Here is a 27662-nt window from a genome sequence, read left to right on the forward strand (position 1 = left end):
GATCGGGTTTTTTAATTTAGTGGTTTCATTGTACAGCTCTGGTACTAGTCATTAAGGACAATGTGCAAATCTGTTTGTGCTTACCTTATGTGGCCAAGGGAAAAAATTTCAAGTTATTCCTATTTTCTCTTTGAGATTATTCTCCAACAATTTTAGTTCTTATAAATCTGGATTTTGAAACCAAGTAAACTTAGAAAGAACTTGTAAAATATTATTCAGTCCTTCAAAGTGGCATTATAAAGATGCAACATTATCCAAATACATGAACGTATAAAATATCCATTGATTAATATGACTGTTTGAGTTTCAATCTCAAAGTCGAGGTTAATAAAAAGATACATAAATACATAATACATTTATCTACAAAATAATTTAAGCTTGGATAAAAAAGCAAAATTGTCTACTATAAAATAATAGCAATTGTCTATACTAATCTGAATGAAGTAAAACCAAACATGTCGCCAATATGGATTTATGAATAGAACTGTGGCAATTGCCAATAAGACCATAATGTAAGTCACCCCAAAACTCACATAGAAAACACCCATATCCATGAAAAAAATTACTTTCTTCATCGTTAATTGAACTTCTTGAAGTTGATGGAGGAGATACCATTACAATCCAGTTCTTTTGCATTGGCCATCCATAAAGAAGAGGGTTACCTCGATAGCTGCTTTCATCAAATGTTGCAAATTGTGCAACCCTTTCAGGTGTTCTACCAGATAAATTATTGTATGACACATTGAAAACTTCCAAAAAATTTAGCTCAGTGAGCTGGGAAGGGATGTGGCCTTGCAAGTTGTTGTATGAAAGATCCAAGCTCTCAACTTGGCTTAAGTTGGAAAATGATGCTGGGATTTTTCCTATCAAATTGTTATGGGACAAATTTAGTACATGGATCTCATTGAGGCTTCCAATTTGGATAGGAATTTGGCCTGTCAAATTGTTGCATGAGAGATCAATTCCAGACATATAAGATAGCATATCTCTTTTGTAAGAATATGATCTACTCTTTGTTGTAAACTCTAAAGCTTCATCCGTAATAAGCATATCTGCTATTGAAATATATGAATTACTTGTAGATCTTAGACAAGGGAGAATATGACCAGAGAGATTATTATGCGAAAGATCAATCAAACTTAATTGAGTCAAATTGCATAATTGAATTGGGATTTCCCCTTCAATGTTATTATGACCCAAGATCATATAGCTCAATTGAGAAAATCTTCCAATCCCGGATGGAATGCTTCCAGTCATGTTGTTATGGCTAAGATCCAGCACAACCAATTTAGGGCAATCACAAAATGCATGTTTCAATGATCCTTGCAACTGATTTTTAGACAAATAAAATTCTCTTAATGAAACACAATCCATGGTTAAGTGCTTAGGTATAGTACCCGACAATTTGTTATTGGATAAGTCTAAGCTTCGCAATAAGCTCATATTTCCAAATGAAGAGGGAATGCTACCATTGAAACCATTTGAAGACAAGTCCATATATCTCAATCTCGGCAAATATGTTCCTATCTGCAGTGGAATATTGCCATGGAAGAAATTATCTGAGATATCTAACTCTGACAAATTCATATGAAAATGATGTGGTAATTGAAGAGGTCCTGAAAGGGAATTGTTGTTTAAAAAAAGGCCTTCTAGTTTTGTGTTGTTTTCTAACAACCAATATGGAAACCCTCCTCCCATTTTCAAGCTTGAGAGATCAACATATTGTAGATTGTGTTGATGATAGAGGAATTTGGGGAATGCTCCACCGCATGCATAACCAGAGAGAGAGAGATGATCTAATTGAAACTTTGGGGTCAAATTTTGATCATTTGTTTCTGCATATATTTTATTTGTACCCACATTTTCAAAGAATTTGAGTTTTGAATGGTTGAAAAATGGACTCATTGAGATTGGGATTTGGAAAAGATTGTCTGAGACATCTAGATGTTCAAGGTTCGTTAAACCTCTAAGTGCAGATAAAGAGATGTTTCCGATGAAATTATTGGAAGAGAGATACAAAAATTGAAGAGATGTCAAGTTGGCAAGACATGAAGGCAAGCTACCACTGATTTCATTATCGGAAATGTCTAAATCTTGGAGTTGTTTTAGTTTACACACACCTGAAAATTCATTTGTAAAAGTTTTAGTAAGAATCTTCAAGACGAAAGAAATCTCAAATGTATAGGGATTATCAAGTTTACCTTGGTTTAAAAACTTTGTGTCATTAAGTTCACAACCACTCAGTGACAATTTCTTAAGAGAAGACATTACTCCAATTGATTGTAGAATGTTGTTGTTGATAATAGAGCCGTCCAATTCTAGATATTCCAAATCCTTTAGATGAGGCAAGCCTATCACACACACACACATAAACATATGAAATAGGGAAAAATATATTTAGTGTTTAATTTGGCTAATATGAAATATTCTTTTTCTATAAAAGGGAGATATTAGCAAAATAAATAAAAGTGGGCAAAACCAATTACTTGATAAAAATTAACACAAAAATACATAGAGAAATGCATTTAAAAAATAAACGTTAAGGGTAAGAGAAATGTAATTAGTGTGAACTAGAACTTACTTGACTAAGTGTTGTCCTTTTTTAAATTATTCCATCTTAGATATAGGATTTATGGTAATACCATTTAGATAAAGCATGCTTATTTTTGCAAGTGAGAGTATAATATAAATAACATAAGTTTCTTAACATATTATGTATTTATTTTGTTAAAAAAAAAAATCATCCCTTTGAAATTTTTATTTTTAACACGTGTTTTTATCATTTTTAATCAAAATTTTTAAAAATCATAATTTAAATTTTAAATATAATTATTTTTAATTTAAATAATTTATTTTTCATATACAACACAATTGATTCTATGTAATTTATAAATAATTTATACATAACTATAAAAATATAATTATCATATTAACAATTTTGAAAAAACATTTTTATAAAATATTTTGGTCACTAAAGACGTTTTATGACGAAATATATGTTTTCGGCGATAATTCTTACGTCATCAAATGTCAAATTTCTTGCAGCAAAAGTATATTACATTATAATATATTACAAATGGTATCAAATTAAATTTTAAAAAATTTATGTCACTGGTACATATTTATATATAATTATATATTATATTTTAATATAAACAATGAAGTAGGATCATTGAAAAAATAATGAATTAATTAGAATAAATTATATTAATAAAACATGAACCTATAAATGCAAAGAATCCGTAGATCAAAATAAAATGATAATCATAGTAATTTATTTGCATATATTATCGTTTGTTTTGATGAATATATAATTATATAACTGAAGATAAGGCTTTTGTCTGAATAAGATTAGATCTGAGAATATTTATTTTAAATTATAATTCAAATGTTAATTTATATATTATTATTTTGTTGTTGTTAATTAATGGTTGTATATAATTTTTTAGAAACGATTTATATGGTTTTTAATTATATATTTTTTTCAAAAAATTTATATATTATATATAGACAAATATAATATTTTTATTAAATAAAAATTAAAATAAATATACTGATATAGAATAAAGTGACTATTAAATTTTTAATATGAAATATTATTACAAAAATATTCAGTTTTTATATGTGTATTAATTTTTATATCATGAGAGGACAGAGCACAGTAGAACTTTTATAATGACTCTTATTTTTATTTCTTTAATTTTTCAATCTAATTTCAATTCGTTTTGTATTTTGACTTAACAATAAGAGGATTAAAATTAAAATTCATATTAATTATATTATTAATATCAAAATTATTAAACTTTCTCATTGTATTATAAAAATGCAATATTTCCGTTTTAATGTAAATGTTAAATATCAATAAATAATATTTTTAAATCAATTATTAAATCATATTTAAGTATTTTTACAAAACATAATTTTTTTATCAAGTTAGATTTTAATAGAATTATATATAAAATAATTCTTGCATAATAACTAAGAATAGGACTAAAAGGCAACGGAAATCATGTTTAAAATCTAAAAATCTTTAATTAGTTTCTAACATTATTTATTAATTATTTTATAATTTGAAATTGTGCATCTTTTTGTAAATAATATAAAAATTATGTTCATTTTAATTAGTTTACAAGTTTGTCTCTACGTCAAATAATTCATAACATGTAATTATTTTATTTATATATATAATAATTAAAATATTAATTTAATTACTTAATTAAAATATTAAAATTTTTACAGTAATTAATATTATAATTTAATTAGTAATTTTGAAATATTTTCATGTCATTCTTTTATTGTTAGAAAATTTTTCCATATCTACAAGACAATTATAAAATAAAATTTTATGAAATATGATAATTTTATTTTTCTTTCACAATTATATATTGTGAATTAATTTAAGTTTGTGCGCATATTAATAAATATATTAATGTTAAATGATTAATAGTGCTTTTTTTTCAATATTGATTATATTTAATCCACTAAGATTGATAATTTATTAAAAAAGAAAACTGTAGAAAACCCATCATACTCACTAGAAAATTTATCCATCAAAAGAAATTATGGAAACTTGAAATATGAAAGTTATTTATGTGATCATAATAATTATAATAATATTTATATGTATGTTTAAGAATATATTTATTAGCTGGAGTTTATAAAGATTTTTGTAAATTAAAATTATTATTTTTTATTTTAGAAGTTTATAAATTGATATTGTAATTATAGATAATTTTTTAGGGAATTGTAAATACTAATTTTAATATTATTTTAATTAACCTTTTCAATATAAATATTTAATAAAAAGTAATTTATATTAGGAAGTAGTAATTCATTAAATTTAAGATTATATAGGATTTAAATATTATATCTATTTTTTAAAATATAATTTCATACATAAAATAGGATATTATATTATTAATTCATATACAAGTTGAAGCTTATGTATTTTAGAAAATTATGTATTTAAGAATCTTCAGATCAGGAAATTAAGGAATTTTACAAATTTTAAGAGGAATAGTTAAATTTGGAATACCATATTAATATTATAATTTTTTAATATCATAAATATTTTTTAAAATTAAGAATATTTTTATTCATTCATAAATTCACTTTCATTTATATTATTATAAATTGAAATAAAAAGTTTATATGGAATAGTTAAATAAAGAAATTTGAGAGAAATAAAAATTTAATTTTAATTTAAAATAATTATAAAATATAATACACTAATTTAAATATAATATAAATTAAATTGATAAAATTTGTTTATATATAGAATTTAATTTAATTAAACTTACTTATCAAATCAGAATACTATAGTAAAAAAATTTTACTAATAATTTTAAATTATTTTTATTAATTAATTTGTAGCCTTTAGCTTTTTCGTTGTTATATTCTTTCTTATAATCAACAATTTAAAATAAAATTCAAAGTTAAAATTAAAATAATCTGAAATAAAATTCATTAATTTAAATATAAAAAATAACTTAAATTGATAAAATATATACATAAATATAATTTCGTTTTGTTTAGAATAACTTATAAAATAATAATAAAAACTTTTATTAATAACTATGAATGATTTTAATTTTAATGTTATAATAAAATATTTGAAATATTTCATATCATTATTTTATTGTTGTTAGAAAATTTTTCCATATCTACAAGACAATTATAAAATAAAATTTGTGAAATATGATAATTTTATTTTCTTTCACAATTATATATTGTGATTTAATTTAAATTTTTATGCATATTAATATATTTATTATTATATAATTAATACTGTTATTTTATCAATATTGATTATATTTAATCCAATAATAAGTATTAAAATTGATAATTTATTAGAAAAGAAAATGATGAGAAACCCATCATACTCATTTAAAATTATAAAAATTTAAAATATGGAAACTTGTAAGGATTTCTGTAAATTAAAAATATTATTTTTTTATTTTAGAAGTTTATAAATTGATATTGTAATTATAGATAATTCTTTAGGGAATCATAAATTATAATTTCAATATTATTTTAATTAATTTTTTCAATATAAATATTTAATAAAAAGTAATTTATATTAGGAAGTAGTAATTTATTAAATTTAAGATTATATAGGATATTATATTATTAATTAGTATATAAATTGAAGCTTATGTTTTTTAGAAAATTATATATTTAAGAATCTTCAAATAAGGAAATTAAGAAATTTCATAAATTTTAAGAGGAATAGTTAAATTTGTAATACGATATTAATATTATAATTACTTTTAATATCACAAATATTTTTCAAAATTAAGAATATTTTTATCTGTTCATAAATTCACCCTCATTTGTATTTTTATAGATGGAACTAAAAAGCTTGTATAAAAAATTTAAATAAAGAAATTTGAATCAAATAAAAATTTAATTTTAATTTAAAATTATTATAAAGCGATGAAAACTTAATTTCTTTTTTATTTGGAAGATTTTAAGCATTGATTTTATTTAACTCAAGAAAATTAAATTTTCACTAACTGAAAAAAATGGCCTTTAACTTTGTCCATTGTTTATTCTAAAAAAAGAAAAAGGGTTTGTCTGTTGTTATATTCAACAATTTAAAATAAAATTCAAAATTAAAATAAAAGATATAAATTAAAATAATTATAAAATATAATAAACTAATTTTAATATAAAATAAATTAATTTTTAAAATTCCTTTCCATATATTTAATTTAGTTTAAATTTACTTATCAAACAAGAATACTATAGTAAAAAAAATTATTAATAAATTATTTTCATTAATTAATTGGTAGGATTTAGCTTTATTCGTTGTTATATTCTTCCGTATAATCAACAATTTAAAGTAAAATTTAAATATAAATTTAAATAATTATAAAATAAAATTTACTAATTTAAATATAAAAATAAATTAAATCGATAAAATTTATATATAAAAAAATTTTTCATTTAGTTTAGGATTACTTATAAAATTATAATAAAAAACTTTTATTAATAATTATTAATTATTTTTATTTTAATATTATAATTTTTAATAGTATTATGTAAATGAAATGGGGAAAAATATAAGAGAACGTTAGTATTGATTTGGTTAAATGTGAAGTTTAGCACTTAATATGAAATATTATCTTTCTATAAAAGGGAGATATTTGCAAAACAAATAAAAGCACAAAAATATTAGGGAAATGCATTTCAAAAACAAAGCACTCTTATATTGTTTGAACTCCTTGTTTCTGTAAATAAAAATATAATATAAATTAAATAATTTTCATAGCATATTCAGTATTTATTTTGTGAAAAAAAAAATCATCCTTATGAAAATTTTATCTTAGTCTATTGATGCATTTACGGGCCAACAATAAAAGCAAATTGTAAAAAATATTTTTATTTATTTAATTTGGAGATAAAAAATTAAGTTGATTTGTTAAGTCAAACGGATAAATTTTACATTGGATTTTGAAAATTATCGACTTAATTTTTAATTTTTAAATATTTTAAATTTTATATAAATCAAAATAAATTATTAATTATTTTGAATCAAATAAATTGAAAATAAATTGACATATAAGTCACGTTATCATTTGCTTGGCCTATATATCTGACAAGCATTTAGAAAATAATTTCTTTAATTTTTTTTGTAACTTGTTAGAAATGAAAAACATAGCAAAACGTATGTACTTTATAAAGATATTCACATGAAAAGAAAAAGAAAATTTTGTTTTATTTTTCTGATTTTTTGCTTTTAAATTTTATTTTCCTAAGTAAATATTTTGTTTAAAAAAATTATATTATTAAAATAGTATACAGTGAAGAAAAATATTAAGTAATATACATATATTAAATATGTACAATCCGTACCTCTTGAGTCCACAAATTTTGTAATGTTGTTTTCGCTCAAGTCCAATTCCTCTAATTGGCTTAAACCCAATTCTAATTAAGTAAGAAAGCACATATAATTAGATAACTGTAAAATTTTATGATCAAATTGTGAGAAATAGAAAGGAAAAAAAGAATGAAAAATTATATCTAACCTTTCAAATCGAATGGTCCTTTCAATTGAATGTTTGCTATGTATAAACCTTTGAGAGATGACAGCCCATTGAGAAATGATAAATTGTTGATACTAAAATTATTATAACCCAAATCAAGATACTGCAAATTACTCAGCTTCAGTAATTCTTCACCACCTGTAAAAGTTATTATTTAATTGTAGCTAATTTAACAAAAAAAATATGAAAGAAATAAAAGATCAATTCCTACCATGTGAAGATTTAAAGCCTTCCATTGTATTATATGATAAATCTAACTCCTTCAAACTTGCTAGATAATTTAATTCTGTTCAATAATACGTTAGTCGTTAAGATGTAGAAAGAGCGTTTACAATGCATTAATTTTGTTTGAGATAATGATGATGATGGCAATAAGGAGGGTAGAAAATCAATCTCACGTACCTTCAATATTAATTATTCCTTTCAATCTATTTTCATATAGATATAAAAATTTTAAAGATGAAAGACCACTTAGAGATGATAAGATGTTGTTATTGAAATGGTTGAAACTTAAATCAAGAAGCTCCAAATTGTCAAGTACTGATAACCTTTCAAAACCTACACAAAGAGTTGTAGTTAAACATTAAATAAATTTAATAAAGAAATAAATAAATAAGGGAAGGGAAAAAGCTCATTAAGTGCATTTCAAACAATTTGCAAATGTTATAATAATGAAATTGATGGACCTTCATTCTTAATGCAACCAGCTATATTATTTCCCCATAAGGAAAGATTCTTCAGTTGTTGAAAGGGTAGAAACAAAGAAGCATTTAGATACCAATCTCCTCCTCTTCTCATAAAGTCAAGAGAGAGTTCCACAACATGCCCTGTGGTGGTGTTGCACTTTACCCCTCCCCAATTACAGCAGTCAGTATTTACACCCCAAAGAGGCATATCATAAGAAGAAGAAGAAGAAATGAACTCAAACTTGAGTTGCAAAAGAGCAATTCTCTCATGCTCCAAACAACCATCAAAGCACCAACTCCCTCGCAATAGTAAAATCATCACCAATATCCAACACTCTTTCATTATCTCCATTTCTAATAATTTATATGTGGAATCCTAATGCAGAAGGCTTTAGCCTTTTATAGGCAGGGAAGAGTCCAGTGGGACCCAAGCCAAAAAAAAAGAAAAGAAAAGAAAATCAACACCATGTGGTTTGGTTTTAACTCAAAAGTCATTAATCAATTAATGCTATTATTTTCCACAAGTTGCATTTTCTTTTAATAAAGGTGATAAATTTGGACCTCATTTTCCAGCTCAACTAAATTCCATCTTACTTAACAATTTTCATATATAATATTTTTAAATAAATTTTATAGTTTGTGGTTGCTATTTTTGTAAAAAAATATTTTTTCAAAAAAATTCACATAAAATAATTGTGAATTATCAACCGTGTTGTTTGGTTCTAACTCTTGAATCATAACTCAATTCATAATCAATTAATGATATCATTTTCAACAAGTCTAATGCTTCTCTCATCTATATTTCATAAGCAAAGATATTATTTTCCAAAAGTTGCAAGTCTTCTCTTTTAGATAAAGGTGATAAATATGGACCTCATTTTCCAACTTGATTAAATTCCATCCTACTTAATAATTTTCAGATACAATCACTTTTTTAATAAAATTTATAATTTATGGTAGCTATTTTTGAAAAAAAATATATTTTTTAAAAAATGTACGTGAAATAATTATGAATTATATATGAACCGTGTTATTTGGTTTTAACTCTCAAGTCATAAGTCAATTTGAAATTAATTAATTAATCAATGCTATCACTTTCTATCACAAAGTCTCCCATCTATATTCATAAGCAAATGACATTATTTTCCACAAGTTGCAAGACTTCTCTTTTAGATTTTCCAATTCAATTAGATTCCATCCTACTTAATGATTTTCAGATATTATTATTTTTGTAATGAAATTTAAAGTTTATAATTGCTATTTTCATAAAAATTATTTTTTAAAAAAATTGTACATAAAATAATTGTGAATTATCAACCGTGTTGTTTGGTTCTAAATCTAATAAGTCATAAGTCAATTCATAATCAATTAATGCTATCAATTTCTACTATAAATCTATTGCTTCTCTCATCTATGTTCAGAGAAATTCTTACCTAGACTCTATCAATCATGGATCTAAGACACAATCATGTGGGACCCATGTATTTAATAAGTGAGTTTCATCATATATCTTGTATTTTAGGTCTACAGTAAATCGAGTCTAGACAAGAAAAATCCTAATATTTATAAGCAAATGATATTATTTTCCATAAGTTGCAAGACTTCTAAAAGGTGATAAATTTGGGACTTATTTTCTAACTCAACTAAATTCCATCTTACTTAACAATTTTCATATATAATATTTTTTAATAAAATTTATAGTTTATGGTCACTATTTTAGTAAAAAATATTTTTTCAAAAAAATGTATATAAAATAATTATGAATTATGAACGTGTTGTGTGGTTCTAACTCTTGAATCATAACTCAATTCATAATCAATTAATGATATCATTTTCAACAAGTCTAATGCTTCTTTCATCTATATTTCATAAGTAAATGATATTATTTTTCACAAGTTGCAAGTCTTCTCTTTGAGATAAAGGTGATAAATATGGACCTCATTTTCTAACTTCATTAAATTTCATCCTACTTAATAATTTTCATATATAATCACCTTTTTAATAAAATTTATAGTTTATGGTTGTGGTTGAACATGATAAAGTATCGAGTGATTATCATTATGAGAATATATATATATATATATATATATATATATATAGCAGTGTACAGATAGAGTTCAGTTAGGATTACAACCGGTAGATATACACTACAAGGAGAGGATATACTTGAGTTGATATATACAAAGGATAGATAATCCTCATCAATGGTAGCTATTTTTGTAAAAATTATATTTTTAAAAAAATGTATATGAAATAATTGTGAATTATATATGAACCGTGTTATTTGGTTTTAACTCTCAAGTCATAAGTCAATTTGAAATTAATTAATTAATCAATGCTATCACTTTCTATCACAAAGTCTCCCATCTATATTCATAAGCAAATGACATTATTTTCCACAAGTTGCAAGACTTCTCTTTTAGATTTTCCAATTCAATTAGATTCCATCCTACTTAATGATTTTCAGATATTATCATTTTTTTAATGAAATTTAAAGTTTATGATTGCTATTTTCGTAAAAATTATTTTTTTAAAAAATTGTACATAAAATAATTGTGAATTATCAACCGTGTTGTTTGGTTCTAACTCTAATAAGTCATAAGTCAATTCATAATCAATTAATGCTATCAATTTCTACTATAAATCTATTGCTTCTCTCATCTATATTCAGAGAAATTCTTACCTAGACTCTATCAATCATGGATCTAAGACACAATCATGTGGGATCCATATATTTAATAAGTGAGTTCCATCATATATCTTGTATTTAAGGTCTACAGTGAATCGAGTCTAGACAAGAAAAATCCCAATATTTATAAGCAAATGATATTATTTTCCATAAGTTGCAAGACTTCTAAAAGGTGATAAATTTGGGCCTTATTTTCTAACTCAACTAAATTCCATCTTACTTAACAATTTTCATATATAATATTTTTTAATAAAATTTATAGTTTATGGTCACTATTTTAGTAAAAAATATTTTTCCAAAAAAATGTATATAAAATAATTATGAATTATGAACGTGTTGTGTGGTTCTAACTCTTGAATCATAACTCAATTCATAATCAATTAATGATATCATTTTCAACAAGTCTAATGCTTCTTTCATCTATATTTCATAAGTAAATGATATTATTTTTCACAAGTTGCAAGTCTTCTCTTTGAGATAAAGGTGATAAATATGGACCTCATTTTCTAACTTCATTAAATTTCATCCTACTTAATAATTTTCATATATAATCACCTTTTTAATAAAATTTATAGTTTATGGTTGTGGTTGAATAGGGTAAAGTATCGAGTGATTATCATTATGAGAATATATATATATATATATAGCAGTGTACAGATAGAGTTCAGTTAGGATTACAACCGGTAGATATACACTACAAGGAGAGGATATACTTGAGTTGATATATACAAAGGATAGATAATCCTCATCAATGGTAGCTATTTTTGTAAAAATTATATTTTTAAAAAAATGTATATGAAATAATTGTGAATTATATATGAACCGTGTTATTTGGTTTTAACTCTCAAGTCATAAGTCAATTTGAAATTAATTAATTAATCAATGCTATCACTTTCTATCACAAAGTCTCCCATCTATATTCATAAACAAATGACATTATTTTCCACAAGTTGCAAGACTTCTCTTTTTGATTTTCCAATTCAATTAGATTCCATCCTATTTAATGATTTTCAGATATTATCATGTTTTTAATGAAATTTAAAGTTTGTGATTACTATTTTCATAAAAATTATTTTTTTAAAAAATTATACATAAAATAATTGTGAATTATCAACCATCTTATTTGGTTCTAACTCTAGGTCATAAGTCAATTAATAATCAATTAATGCTATTAATTTCTACTGCAAATCTATTGCTTCTCTCATCCATATTCAGAGAAATTCTTACCTAGACTCTATCCATCATGGATCTAAGACACAATCATGTGGGATCTATGTATTTAATAAGTAAATTCCATCATATATCTTGTATTTTGGGTCTACAGTGAATCGGGTCTAGGCAAGAAAAATCCTAATATTCATAAGCAAATGATATTATTTTCCATAAGTTGCAAGATGTCTCTTTTAGATAAAGGTGATAAATTTGGGCCTTATTTTCCAGCTCGACTAAATTCTATCTTACTTAATAATTTTCATATATAATATTTTTTAATAAAATTTTTAGTTTATGATCGCTATTTTAGTAAAAAATATTTTTCCAAAAAAATGTGCATAAAATAATTATGAATTATGAACGTGTTGTGTGTTTCTAACTCTTGAATCATAACTCAATTCATAATCAATTAATGATATCATTTTCAACAAGTCTAACGCTTCTTTCACCTATATTTCATAAATAAATAATATTATTTTCCACAAGTTGCAAGTCTTCTCTTTTAGATAAAGGTGATAAATATGGACCTCATTTTCCAACTTGATTAAATTTCATCCTACTTAATAATTTTCATATATAATCACCTTTTTAATAAAATTTATAGTTTATGGTTGTGGTTGAACGGGGTAAAGTATCGAGTGATTATCATTATAAGAATACACATACACACACACACACACACATATATATATATAGCAGTGTACAGATAGAGTTCAGTTAGGATTACAACCAGTAGATATACACTGCAAGGAGAGGATATACATGAGTTGATATATATGAAGGATAGATAATCCTTATCAATGGTAGCTATTTTTGTAAAAATTATATTTTTAAAAAAATGTATATGAAATAATTGTAAATTATATAGGAACCGTGTTGTTTGGTTTTAACTTTTAAGTCATAACTCAATTTGAAATTAATTAATTAATTAATGCTATCATTTTCTACAAGTCTCTCATTTATATTCATAAGCAAATGACATTATTTTCTACAAGTTGCAAGTCTTCTCTTTTAGATTTTCCAACTTGATTAGATTTCACCAGACTTAATAATTTTCAGATATTATCATTTTTTTTAATGAAATTTATAGTCTATGGTTGCTATTTTTGTAAAAAATATTTTAAAGAAAAAAATTGTACATAAAATAATTATGAATTATCAACCGTGTTGTTTGGTTCTAGTTCTAAGTCAAAAGTCAATTCGTAATCAATCAATGCTATCATTTTCTACTATAAATCTACTGCTTCTCTTTTTTATATTTAAAAAAAATTCTTAACATGTATTTAATATGTGAGTTTCACCATATATCTTGTGTTTTGAATTTAAAATAAATCATATTTAGATAAGAAAAATCCTTATATTCATAAGCAAATGATATTATTTTTTACAAGTTGCAAGACTTCTCTTTTAGATAAGGTTATAGATTTGGACCTCATTTTGCAACTCAATTAAATTCCATCCTACATAATAATTTTCAGATATTATCATTTTTTAATAAAATTTATAGTTTATGGTTGCTATTTTTGTAAAAAAATATTTTTTAAAAGAAAATACATGAAATAATTGTGAATTATGAACCGTGTTGTTTGGTTCTAACTCTTAAGTCATAACTTAATTCATAATCAATTAATGTTATTATTTTCTACCACAAGTCTATTGCTTCTCCCATCCATATTCATAAGCAAATGACATTATTTTTCACAAGTTGCAAGACTTCTCTTTTAGATAAAGGTGATAAATTTGGGCATGCATCTTAAAGTGATTTGTAATTATTTTAACCTATATAAAATCTGAAAATATTTAAACTTGAATAATTCATAAAATTGAAGATTTAATTAAGTATTAACTCAATGATTCATAAAGCTCAATCTGATCGACTTGAATTACGACTTAAAAAATTAAATAATTAAAAATTAAGTAAAAAAATATAAAATTTTAGTTAGAAATCTCTTTTAGATAAAGGTGATAATTTTGGGCATGATTCTTCAACTCGATTAAGATTTAGTGATTTGTAATTATCTCAACCCATATAAAATCTGAAAATATTTAAATTTCAATAATTCATAAAATTGAAGATTTAATCAAGTATTAACCCAATGGCTTATAGAATATGATCCAATCAATTTGAATTATAACCTAAAAGTTAGGTAAAAAAATTAAGCAAAAAATAAAATTATTTACAAATAACCTCAACTTACAAATTGATTTAAATTTGACTCAAAATTTATTTTATATAGTAATTTGATGGATAAATTGAATTATTTATAGGCAAAAACAATTTTATTGAAGATAAGTAAAACAAGGCAGAGAAAAGACTCAAGATCATCAAAACCCAACCCATACAACCTCCATGCAAACTAAAAGCAGCATGAAATAAAAGCTCCTCAGAAGAAAGCTACAAAACAAACATTGGGACAAAAAATAACACAATAAATCCATGAATATCCTAATGAAGATTGCACCCAGAGATTGAACCATGTTGAAATTTAACTTTGCAATTTGGATCAGGAAATGATTTTGATCCTTCATTTCACTGAATGCTTCAATATGCCAAGCTGAATAACTCCTCTGCAACTAAATGAAGAGTTGTTGACCCTATCCGCAAAAGAGCCACCACATCCAACCATGGCCTCAATTGAGCAATGCAACAAACACAAGGTGGGTACTGCAACCTAAAAAAACAAAAGACAACCGACTTCCAAGACTCTACTTAATAAAGTGAAACTTAGATTAACATACAATCAAAAATAATTTAAATTTGAATTTATTCAATCCAACCTATTTTTCACCTTAATTTTTACCTAATTATCTTATTTTCCTTGAAAACGTGCCTAATTTATCTTATTCATTTGCAGAAACCAATCAATTTTAGAATCACTCTTATTTTATTTTTCTATACATAATAACTTTTGTATGTAAATAAAATAATTTCATATAGATTATTTCTTAAATATAAAGTAATATATAATTTTTCACTAAATGTCTCTTCATAAGAGTTTTTTGAAATAAAAAATTACAGATGAGTACTTAAATTGAGATCAGATACATAACAATATTGCATGCATTTATCATCGAGGTATAAAAAAAAGAAATAGAGAGGAACGTAAGAGAAGAAGAATTATTAATGGGAGATCTTTTAATTGTTTAAGTTTCTAATTAGGCAATATATATATATATATCATCATCATCATATGTCCATTAATTTATTGATGTTAAATGAGTTATTCTTCATTGGCCAATTTTCAATTACATCGAATTCATTTTTGTAATATTCTAAAACTTGATCATCTATCTGTTATATATCTTTTTTTTTTTATTATATATTTTTAACTTTTCAGTGTTCGTTTACCTGCCCTTTAAATATGATATATTATGTTGGTATATGTTAAAATTTTTAAAGAAATAATATGCTTTTGTAAATAAATTTTGGCTACTAAAATAATTCGCACATCAGATGGAAAAATTCGTTGATAAAAAATATTAAAATAAATCATCCATTAGCTACCTAGATCAATATGATCTGTTGAATATGTATCGTTTCAGCCTACTTTAGTCCTTGGACATTTGTAGAGGTAGCCCAACACAAATGGCCCATGGCTCTGATTCTCTTAGTATATTATGAGAAATTATACAGGGACTCCGTGATGCCAACTGGGAATCTAGTTGGTATGGCAACCCTATAACACATATTAGCATGTGGATTAAGCGAAAAAAAAAAAAGACAAAAAAAATCTTGCTGCAAGCTGTAATCAATGGATTAAGATTTGGAATATTCCAGTCGCACCGAAAATTTGTAATTTTATCTGACGAGTATGTAATGATGCTTGGCTACGAGGGTCAATCTTTTCAAGAGGAAATGTTCTACCTCCACTTCTTGTCTGATATGCAATAAGACTGAGGAAACTGTAGAATATATTTTCTTTTTCTGTGAACACTCCAGGGCTACTTGGTTTGGTTCCCCATTGGGATATTGTCTTAGTGATATAGGGTTTTCATCCTGATGCATACATTTTGCATAATCATTTAGGTTTAATTTCATAGCCATTTTATTTGATTATTAGTCACTTTTAGCTAATTTCATTAGTTATTTGTTAGTTTTTCATAATTGTCAATTTTGAATTAATTCGTAAATTTTACTTTGTTTTGTAGGAAAAATTGTGTTTTTGGAAGGACTAAAAAGAAATTTTGCCATTGAGGAGTGATCTCTACAGCCAAAGATGTCAAAAACAAGTTTTCAAGTTGAAATATGCATTGGCCAAATTGCGCATAACTTGCCGCATAAGCTATGCAAATCTGCATAAGGAGAAGAAACACTGTTCTAACACCTGCCGAATTGTGCATAAGGAGAGTGCATAGCTTATGCAGATTCACGCCTCCCTTATACAATCTCACAGAATTGTGCATAACCTATGCGCCTAGTCATGCAGTTTCGCATAAGTGAACCAGAAACCAGCCGAAAACTGCATAAGGGACTGCATGACTTATGCAGTCCACTTCTGCAGTCCCACAAAGATTTCATTAATGAGCTGGCAGAAGATTCTCTCTGAAAATCTCTCCTAAAACACACCATTTTAGGGTTCCACGTCAGAAAATGTTATAAATAGCCTCATTTCCCATTTTAGAATGGAGGAAGAAAGTAGAGGAAGAAAAGGAAAGAAGAGGGCAGTAGCTGAAGAGTCACAATCATCTCCCACACCATTTCCAACCAGATTTGGAGATTTCTTTCTTTTCTTGCATTTTCCCTACCTTTCTAGTATTGAGTTTCTTGTTTCTTAGCTTAGATTAAAGCTTTATTTCTATATAAACTCAGAATATCTTGTAAATATTATGGATAGTGAGCAGTTTTACTTTGATTCTGGAGTAAGGGATGTAATATTTGAGATATTTTGTGGATTTTGATTGGGTAATCCATATTTTGTGGTCTTAATGAGTTTTATTCATTTCTTGTGTGCTTAATGACATGCTTAGTGTAGGATCCCATTAAGTGATGTTCTTAATCCATGGTTGAGGCACCGAAAGGAGAAGGCCTTGTGATAGATAATTAAGAAATTGGACTTAATTAACTTAGATCTAGAAATAGACTAAGGATTAAGAGGATTCACAGATTAATTAAAGAACCTAATGGGTCTTAATTAACTCTAACTCCACGAAAGTAGGATTAGATTGATTAAGGCACTCTTTGTCCCACTCGAAAGGGTATTCAAAGGATTTAAGAATTAATCTCCTTAAAACCCGTAAGTTCCACATGATTGGATAACCAATTTAAAATCCCAAAATAGCTTAAATATGAAATCCCGAACTCCGGAATCGCCTTTTTATCATTGTTAATTTCTAATTGAATTTAATTGCTTGCCATTTTAAATTTTGCCATATTTCAACTTGCTTATTTTAATTTGATGCAATTTTAGTTTAATCATTACATTGTCGAATAGATCATTAATTTTACACATTTAGAATTCATACTTCAATACCCATCAATTTATTGCTTTAATTTCATAAATAGTTTAAATTAGGCAACTTTTTATATCAAAAATTCAATCATTAACACAACTCCTCGTGGGAACGATATCTTTTCTATATTACTTGTACGACCCGTGCACTTGCGGTTGGGACACATCAAGTTTTTGGCGCTGTTGCCGGGGAGTTGCTTATTTAAGATTGAATTCTTGATTCTTTTAGTTGTTTATAATTTTATCTTTGTTATTTTTTCATTTTGTATTTGTTTGTTCTTTTTCAGGTACTTTTAATCTTTTATGAGAAGAGCTAGAAGCACAAGTGACACATCCTTATTGTTTAATCCTGAAATTGAGAAATTTTGTAAAGCCAACAAGAAAGAAACCAGAAAAAGAAAAGAAGCATTGAGAGAAACTGAATTAGAAGCAGACATGGCTGATGAAAGAATTAGAATTGGTGGCGGTAATGCCGGAAACGATCGAAACAATGACAATGCAGCCCAAGGTGAAGAGGTAGTAAATGCTAATGTGCCTAGGGGAAGTATGATGGATCATGCTTTTCCTCGTTTTGATGACTTGAGAGAAAGTATAGCAAGACTAAGAATTGATGCAAATAGCTACAAGATGGATTTTGGAGTTCTTTAAATGATTCAGAATTCCCAATTTGGGGGACATCCTTTTGAAAATCCACACACAAATCTAAAGAAATTTGCTATGATTTGTGATATGCAAAAGCAACCAGGAGTGTCTGATGATGCAGCAAGATTGAAGCTATTCCCATTCTCTTTGAAAGATAGAGCATTGGATTGGCTTGATTCTTTACCTCACAACTCCATTACAAATTGGGAGCAACTCACTGATGCATTTCTTGCACAATATTTTCCACCTGGAAAAACTCAAGAACTGAGGAATCAAATGACAGCTTTCAGACCAAGAGAAGATGAAACTCTCTATGAATCATGGATGAAATGGAAGGAATTAGAGAGACAATGCCCACATCATGCCATTCCAAAATGGATGATAAACCAGAATTTTTACACCAATGTCACTCCTGCAATTAGAGGGATTATTGATGCTCAAACAGGAGGAGAATTTATTATGAAGCATGAAGATGAAGCTTATGAGCTATTGGAGAAAATTGCAAAGAACACTCATCTTTGGAGTAGTCCAATAGGACCAGCTCCAACTCAAAAGAGGCAAGCTGCTGGAATGTATGATCTTGATCCATTCAACATGATTAATGCCAAGTTTGATGCACTTACAAATGTTTTGGCTAAGAAGATGGAAGATTTAAGTATGTTGGTTAGTTCATCATCATCATCTGGAAGTTCACAACAAGTTGCTTATGCAGAGGGAACTACCAGCTGTGGAGTAGACTATGGAGAGCAAGCTGCATATGTTGGTAATTATGGAAACAAACAAGTGGGGAATCCCTACTCTCAAACTTGTAATCCAACTTGGAGGAATCATCCCAACTTTTCATGGGGAAATCAGCAAAGTCAAGTTCCAAGTCAGAATTTTCAACCACAACAGCAACAAGGAATTCCATATCAGCAAAATAGGCAACCATTGCCTAATTTTCAGCAGAAAAATATGAATCATCCACCAAAACAGCAAAAACAAAGTTCCTCTACAGAAGCTTTATTACAACAGATTCTTGCTAACCAAACTAAGCATGATGAAGAGATGAGAGAGATGAAAGCAAGGCTAAAACATATGCAAACACATAACAGAATGCTGGAAAATCAGATTGCACAACAAGCATCTTCCTCAGGTACCAAGTCTTTTGGAAAGCTTCCAAGTCAACCAGAAAACCCAAGAGAGCAGTGTCAAGCTATTACTTTAAGAAGTGGGAAAGTTGTAAATAATGAGAAGAGTGAAAAAAATGAGAAAAGTGAAAATAGTGAGAAGAGAAAAAATGAGAAAGAAATTGATGAGAGTGAAAAACAAGAAAGTGAGAAAGAAAGTGTAGAAAAATGTAAAGAGAAAATTGAAGAGAAGGAAGAGAAGTATATACCTCCAGAGCCCTATAAGCCACAACTTCCCTTCCCACAAAGATTTCAAAAAGCCAAGCTTGATAAGCAATTTGGGAAGTTCTTAGAGGTTTTGAAGAAGCTATACATAAATGTGCCTTTTATTGATGCTCTTTCACAAATGCCCTCTTATGCAAAATTCTTAAAAGAAATTCTTTCAAACAAGAGGAAACTTGAAGACCATGAAACTGTGGCTTTGACAGAAGAATGCAGTGCTATCCTCCAAAGGAAACTTCCTCCAAAGCTCAAGGATCCAGGAAGTTTTTCAATTCCATGCCACATTGGGGAATCATGTTCTACAAAAGCTTTATGTGATTTAGGGGCTAGTGTTAGCCTTATGCCCCTCTCCATTTATGAGAAGCTCAATATGGGAGATCTTAAGCCAACCCACATTTCTCTTCAGTTAGCTGACAGATCAATTAAGTATCCTGAAGGGATTTTAGAGAATGTGCCTCTGAAGGTTAGGAAATTCTATATACCTGTTGACTTTGTCATCTTGGACATGGAAGAGGATTCTAATATCCCAATCATTTTGGGGAGGCCTTTCCTAGCTACAGCTGGTGCTTTGATTGACGTGAAAGGTGAAAAGCTTACTCTCAGAGTCGGAAAGGATCATTTAGTCTTCAACATTGGCAATGATAAGAAGAAGCAACATGAAGATGTAGACTCTTGTTTGAGAATTGATATAGTTGATGAGTTAGCAAAAGAACAATTTAGAAAGAGCTATCCGAAGGCTTCTCTTGAAAGTTGTCTTATCCATGAAGGGAGTATTAATGATGAAAATCTAAAAAAAGGCTACATTTGCACAACATTTGAATAGTAATTCACCTTGTCCTATGGCACTAATCTTTCAAGTTGAGCAAGTGGAGAAAAGTGAAGTAAAACAACCATCTCTCAAAGAAAAAGATGCACCAAAGGTTGTCAAGAAAGAAATGGTTGGATTTTTAGACAAAGCAACAAGGATCTTCTCATGTGATGGAAAGAAAATGAAATATAGATTCATTGAAGAACCTATTGGAAACAGAGGCAATAAATTCCAATTTCAGCCACCATGAAACATGAAAAGAGTCCAGCTAAGGAATATAAATTAGCGCTCTTGGGAGGTACCCCAAGTTCTTTTATTTTGCTTTTGTTGATTTACTTTTATTTACATTACTTTTGTTTTTATCTTAAATCTCCCCAAATTCAATTTTTGACACTGTTGAATCTTGTCCCTTGTAGATGTATTTCAATGGAGGAAGGTTGGTGAACTGCTGGGGAGTGACTCTTAATCTGAAATTATGTCCTTCAACTCTCCCAAAAATTGATTGATTTTTACTGCATAACCTGTGCAGGTTTGTTACTTGGTTTATGCAGAAAAATGAAATTTGCAGCAAAGAAGGGTCTGCAGCACATGGCTTATGTTTCTTTGTGAGGTTGGGTGTATAACTTTTAAGTATTTGTGCTTATAATGTTAATATGATGGTAAGTGGGTCATTTTTGCAGTTTTGAGCCTATTTGGGTTGTGAAATTCAAGGTGGATATACTGCATTTTCTAGGCATGACTTGGGGAGTTCATCATTTGTGGATAGATGCAACTTTATGCAGATTTTATTAAGTTTTAATGTGCTAAATGTTGATTTGCAGAATTTGATTGAAATGGCATGATTCACAAATGCCTCTTATGCAGGATCCACTTCTACAAGCTTGTGTAATGCAATTTTGATGGACTTTGTATATATTGATGTGTTTTTGGTGAAAATTTCTCATGGTTTATGCTTCATGGAATTATATTTCTTCATTCTAGGGTATTTTTCACACTTGCAAATCATTTTCAATTGTAATCTCAATCTTGTTGAATTGTGCATAAGTAACTGTATAGCTTATGCAATCCTGCATAACCACAATTCTTGCCATTTTTTATCTCTGTTGCAAACTGCATAAGGCTGTGCATAGCTTATGCAATTCTGCATAGCCACATTTTTGTCAAATTTCAAACCTGCCAAAACTTGCATAAGTGAGTGCATGACTTATGCACGTTTGCATGACTTCAAATTCTGCATTTTCTCTTTCTGCCGAGACCTGCATAAGGAGAGTGCATAACTTATGCACTTTCGCATGACCACACTCTCCAAAAATCAAAACCTGCCGAGACCTGCATAAGGAGAGTGCATAACTTATGCACTTCCGCATGACTACACTCTCCAAAAATCAAACCTGCATAAGGAGAGTGCATAACTTATGCACTTCCGCATGACCACCAACCCTGAATTCCAAAACTTGCCGAGACTTGCATAAGTGGAGTGCATGACTTATGCACTTCCGCATGACCTATTTCTCTGAAATCCAAAACAGGCTGAAACTTGCATAAGTTAGCGCATAAGCTATGCACTCTTGCATAATCAGTTTTTCACACTTTTTATCTTCCACCGAAACTTGCATAAGAGGGTGCATAAGTTATGCACACCCACTTTTCCCCTTATGCAGCCTTAACACATGTCCTGTTCAAATCAAAATTTGTTTTCGGCACCCATTTTTTCACCTCCACCTCCCGATATTCCTGTTCACTCCTTTTTCCCCCCACGTCCATTTATTCCGGCATTACCCCTCCCCTTCTGCTCCACTCATCTTTTCGCCGCCTTAGCCCTAGCTATCCTCTGCATCTTTCATTTTCTCCCTCATCTCCTCCATCCTCACCATCGGCAAACCAATGGAGTCGCCTCCTCATTCCCCTCAAACCTCCCCTCTCCAAGTTTCGCCCTTGGCAATGCGGCCTCCCAACCCCGATTCCCCTCCACAAGAAACCCCTCCTCCACCTCCCACAGCCACTTACAAGCGAAAAATCAGGTCGAAATCCACCCGACCCATGGCTTCTGCACCTCCTCTTTCAAAATGCAAAGAACCACCCACCATTCCACTATCAGAGCCTCCACCCAAAAACCCCAAAACTTCAACCTCCAAACGACATGAGGCTAGCGTTTCTACCTCTACCCCACAGGCCAAATCACCCTCTTCCAGCAAAAAGCAAATGTCAGCAGCCTCACAGGTATCAAAACTACCTTGGCCTCTTCCTGATGCAGTTCATAAGGCAGCCTTTAAGAGACTTAAGGAAAGGAGGGTGCAACCCACTAGGTATATTTCTGCATATTCTCTCCAATCACTTGGTTTATTTGATAATGTGGTTGCCTACCTTGATGGTATGGGTTGGATGGAATTTGTTCATAAGCAAGAAATAGTTTATCCAGCTTTAGTTTTGGAATTTATTTCCTCATTTTCTGCTACCCTGAAATTGCATGACGTAGATTATAAGCCAACTATGAAATTTAGATGTTTGGGGCAAAATAGAGAGTTATCATTGGATCAATTTCATAGCATTCTTGGGTTTGCAATTGATGGGCTATTTAGAGTACCATATACAGGGGTAAAGGTAGCAAACAAAGGTATTTGGAATGCTGCTCAGTTTTGGAGAATTATCACAAACCAACCTCAGACTTTTTCTGCTGGCAGATTCAAAACTTCTCAAATACTAGACCCTGCACTTAGATTTATCCATAGGCTTATTGCTAGCACTATCTTGGGCAGAGGTACTAGTTCTGGTGCTGTTGGGAAATCTGAATTATTCATGTTATGGTGTGCTTTTCACAAGGTCAAGGTTTCTCCTGGTTACTTCTTTTGTGAGCATGTATTACATATTGCTACCAAATCCATAGGTGACATTGTCTTGGGTGGGCTCATAACTGTCATAGCCAAGCATTTTGGTTTTAATCCGGAAGAGCATCAAATACCAGCACTTTCAGACACTTTATATTTTGATGCTACACACCTATCCAAAATCTCGATTTGCCACCCTCCGACATCGCACAACCAAAGAAGCAGACACAAAGAACCATCAGACAACCAGAGGCACATTCTGTCCCACTACCCAACAAAGATTCTCACGAACCTACACCACCCACTCAGCCTGCATAGGACATTCCAGCAGATTCTGCACAACCTACACCTCCTGCAGCTGAACCCTCTGCATCCACAGCACCTCCTCCCTTCAACACTAAAGCCTTATTCACTTATCTTGAAAGGCTTAGTGATGATATATATTTTGTGGATACGAAGCTTGACACTGGTCTTGATACCCTCAAGGATCGTCATGATCAACTATTTGACTTTGTCATGGAAACCAAAGATAAGCAGAAAGAATTAAAGGAGATGATGAAACAGCTCATGGTTTTTCTGGGAATGCCACCTCCACCTCCATCACCTCCTCCAGAACCATCACTTCGACAGCAAACAGCTCCAACCAGTCCTTTAGCAGCATCTTTGGACAAGGGCAAAACAATAGAATTAGATTAGTTTCTGTTTTACTTTTGTTTAAACTTTTAGGAGTTTTTCTTTGTAGATATGTTCAAATAATTTTAGTTTGTTTTAAATTCTGTTTTTCTTGAAGTTCTATTGGATGGCTATTACATTAGTTTTTCATTGATTTTCATTGCCTTTACTGCCCTTTTGTGCATATTATCCATACATTGTATATATTTGCATGCTTCTACTGGTGGTTGCACATTTTTCCTTGCTAATCATCATGCAGCAGCTTTTGAATATACTGCACAGGCTGTGAATCCACTTATGCAAATGTTCTGCATAGCTTGTGCAGTCCTTTATGCCACTCATGCAAAACTGCACAGGGTGTAATCCCCTTATGCAAATATTCTGCATAGCCTGTGCAGTCCTTATTACCACTCATGCAGAACCGCACGGCTTATGCACCCTCCTTATGCACTTGTTCTGGACAGCACTTTACACTGCACAACCTGTGCAGCTTCTTATGCATCCCCCATTATTTCTTGAATTCTCATCTGCTCTATACCAGGTAACTCTTTCTTTTTGCTCTTAAATTTCACAATTCCTGGTAATTACTATTTGCTTTGAATTTTGATAATCCACTGCTTGAGACATTGAGGATAATGTCTAATTTTGAGTTTGGGGGTGTGCATTTTGATTTTTGCTACATTTTTCACATATTGAGTATAGGAACATATCATCCAATTTCATTTACATATACTGTAAATATTTTACATATACATCCATACAAACATATACATAACACATTTACACACACATTATACATCACTTAGAAATTGTACTCATTGCACACAAATAGACTTCCTCCATTTAGTTAATGCATAGCTCATTTTTAGGAATCATGCATCATGCATTAAAATCTTTTGCCAAATCCCTTGAGTATTGAAAAGTTGCCTATGAGAGTGATTTGACTTACCTTTAGTTGGGTTTGTGGATTGAAAGTTTCCTAAGAAGTGCAAAGTTTTGAAGTGTCTATCCCTTGCCTATATCTTCTTAGCCAAAAAGCCACCCAACTAGTCCTTTAGAGATTGGAATGTTTAGGGGGAGTTATTGGATATAAGGTAGTCAAATGATGTCTCACCAATCCTAGAACAAATTTTCTAAACCTTTCAAGGCGAAATACCAGCTTGTACTTGAAAAGAGAGATGATTAGGCATTCTTTGATTTAAACCTCCTCATTTTAAACCTTTGGCCCTTTTCCTAATTAAAATTGACCATTGCAAACCCCTTTGAGCCTTTTTGTCCCTAATTTTTCTTGAAATCCTTATTGCTACCTAACCAATGAACCAAACACTCCAACCCTTTTCATGAGGATAATTGAATATTAGGTACACTTTATAAAAAATAAAAAAATAAAAAAAAAATAAAAAAAAACACAATAAAAGGGAGAAGAAATGCTTGTCAACTTGTAAAAGTGCTAGTATATGTGCTTTTCACTATTGTCATTCAAAATGAAAGAAATCCACCCAATTATTAAAAGAAATGAGTTTGGGGGTGGCAATTTTAGAGACAATCATCAAAAGAAAATGCAAAATACAAGTTTGAAGTATCAAAATGTCCCTCCATTTTTATGTGTTTTGTAAAATATGCTAGCACTTGACAATTTTCATTGTGTATTTCTCTCCTCCATATATATATATATATATATAAAATATATAAAAAAAGAGAAAAAAAAATATAATAAAATAAGAAGTGTACCTTAAGTTGTCAAGATTAGAAATATTCTCGTGCTTTGAATCCTTTTTACCCATTTTTCTTCTTAGCCTCATTTTGAACCCTATGGCCCCATTACATCCCTAAAAAGACCTTTGATCTCTTGATAGTACTTGCTATATTAGTGGAGATAGGAGTAGGAAATTTGCCTATGGGATTGGAAAATTATCCATTCATTCATTTAATTCCATCATTCTATATAGAGACACTTTGGTTATTGATTGTCCTAGAATTCCTTTTGAGCATGACTCTCTCTTTTGATTGGTTGGTTTGGGGATTTTGAATGATAATTGACTTGATGGCTAAGCGGTGAAAGCTTGGATAAGCATTAGATTCTTTGCATTTTGAAGGATGGGTATATGGATTGTTGGTATGGCTAAAGGTGTGTTAAGTTACTTTAATAGGTAATTTTCATAGCTCTTTGGATAAGGCACCCCTAAAAATTGCATCACATTTTAAAGTTTGCTTGAGGACAAGCAAAAGCTTGAGTTTGGGGGTATTTGATGCATACATTTTACATAATCATTTAGGTTTAATTTCATAGCCATTTTATTTGATTATTAGTCACTTTTAGCTAATTTCATTAGTTATTTAGTTAGTTTTTCATAATTGTCAATTTTGGATTAATTCGTAAATTTTACTTTGTTTTGTAGGAAAAATGGTGTTTTTGGAAGGACTAAAAAGAATTTTTGCCATTGAGGAGTGATCTCTACAGCCAAAGATGTCAAAAACAAGTTTTCAAGTTGAAATATGCATTGGGCAAATTGTGCATAACTTGCCGCATAAGCTATGCAGATCTGCATGAGGAGAAGAAACACTGTTCTAACACCTGCCGAATTGTGCATAAGGAGAGTGCATAGCTTATGCAGATTCACGCCTCCCTTATGCAATCTCACGGAATTATGCATAACCTATGCGCCTAGTCATGCAACAGCTTTATAAGTGAACGAAAACCAAAGAATCAGATAAGGGACTGCATGACTTATGCAGTCCCACAAAGATTTCATTAATGAGCTGGCAGAAGATTCTCTCTGAAAATCTCTCCTAAAACACACAATTTTAGGGTTCCATATCAGAAAATGTTATAAATAGCCTCATTTCCCATTTTAGAATGGAGGAAGAAAGTAGAGGAAGAAAAGGAAAGAAGAGGGCAGCAGCTGAAGAGTCACAATCATCTCCCACACCATTTCCAACCAGATTTGGAGATTTCTTTCTTTTCTTACATTTTTCCTACCTTTCTAGTATTGAGTTTCTTGTTTCTTAGCTTAGATTAAAGCTTTATTTCTATATAAACTCAGAATATCATGTAAATATTATGGATAGTGAGTAGTTTTACTTTGATTCTGGAGTAAGGGATGTAATATTTGAGATATTTTGTGGATTTTGATTGGGTAATCTATATTTTGTGGTATTACTGAGTTTTATTCATTTCTTGTGTGCTTAATGACATGCTTAGTGTAGGATCCCATTAAGTGATGTTCTTAATCCATGGT

The 27662-nt window shown here is 29.1% G+C and overlaps 3 protein-coding genes and 1 non-coding gene across 7 annotated transcripts in view; all 4 read right to left on the bottom strand.

Annotated features, from left to right (window-relative positions):
* The window catches only part of LOC131168887 (probable protein phosphatase 2C 27), a 68109-nt gene that overhangs the window by 26649 nt on the left and 13798 nt on the right, over positions 1-27662 (bottom strand). The gene's annotated exons all lie outside the window — the stretch shown is intronic.
* Positions 260-27662, bottom strand: part of LOC110653050 (cuscuta receptor 1) — an 82143-nt gene continuing 54740 nt past the window's right edge. For both annotated transcript variants that reach the window (XM_058132094.1, XM_058132092.1), the window contains 2 exons: positions 2202-2351; positions 260-2120 (listed from right to left, as the gene is read on the bottom strand). In XM_058132094.1, the coding sequence (XP_057988077.1) occupies positions 430-2120; positions 2202-2351 (1841 nt within the window). In that variant the 3' untranslated portion in view covers positions 260-429. The remainder of the gene's footprint in view (positions 2121-2201; positions 2352-27662) is intronic.
* LOC131171897 (receptor-like protein 14) lies at positions 7858-9104 on the bottom strand. Of its 2 annotated transcripts, none has more exons than XM_058132104.1 (3): positions 8735-9104; positions 8451-8606; positions 7858-8186 (listed from the first exon to the last, which is right to left on the bottom strand). In XM_058132104.1, exons 1-3 carry the CDS (start codon positions 9084-9086, stop codon positions 8026-8028), a joined length of 669 nt encoding a protein of 222 aa, XP_057988087.1. In that variant the 5' UTR covers positions 9087-9104; the 3' UTR covers positions 7858-8025. The 2 variants fall into 2 exon arrangements, with proteins under 2 accessions (XP_057988087.1, XP_057988088.1); XM_058132105.1 differs by having other exon boundaries at positions 7858-8334.
* LOC131172310 (small nucleolar RNA R71) lies at positions 18989-19095 on the bottom strand. Its single transcript, XR_009142792.1, has one exon. It is a non-coding gene; the product is annotated as a small nucleolar RNA R71 (small nucleolar RNA).

Source organism: Hevea brasiliensis, chromosome 13, assembly GCF_030052815.1.
Source record: "Hevea brasiliensis isolate MT/VB/25A 57/8 chromosome 13, ASM3005281v1, whole genome shotgun sequence".
Classification (NCBI taxonomy): Eukaryota; Viridiplantae; Streptophyta; class Magnoliopsida; order Malpighiales; family Euphorbiaceae; genus Hevea; species Hevea brasiliensis.

Bases quoted from the DNA above. Each gene is read 5' to 3' on its own strand.
- LOC131171897 (XM_058132104.1), bottom strand. From the start codon at position 9,086: ATGGAGATAATGAAAGAGTGTTGGATATTGGTGATGATTTTACTATTG. The intron at 8,607-8,734 runs GTCCATCAATTT...CTCTTTGTGTAG, and splicing joins TGGTTGCATTAAGAATGAAG to GTTTTGAAAGGTTATCAGTA. The intron at 8,187-8,450 runs GTACGTGAGATT...TAACTTTTACAG, and splicing joins AGGAATAATTAATATTGAAG to GTGGTGAAGAATTACTGAAG.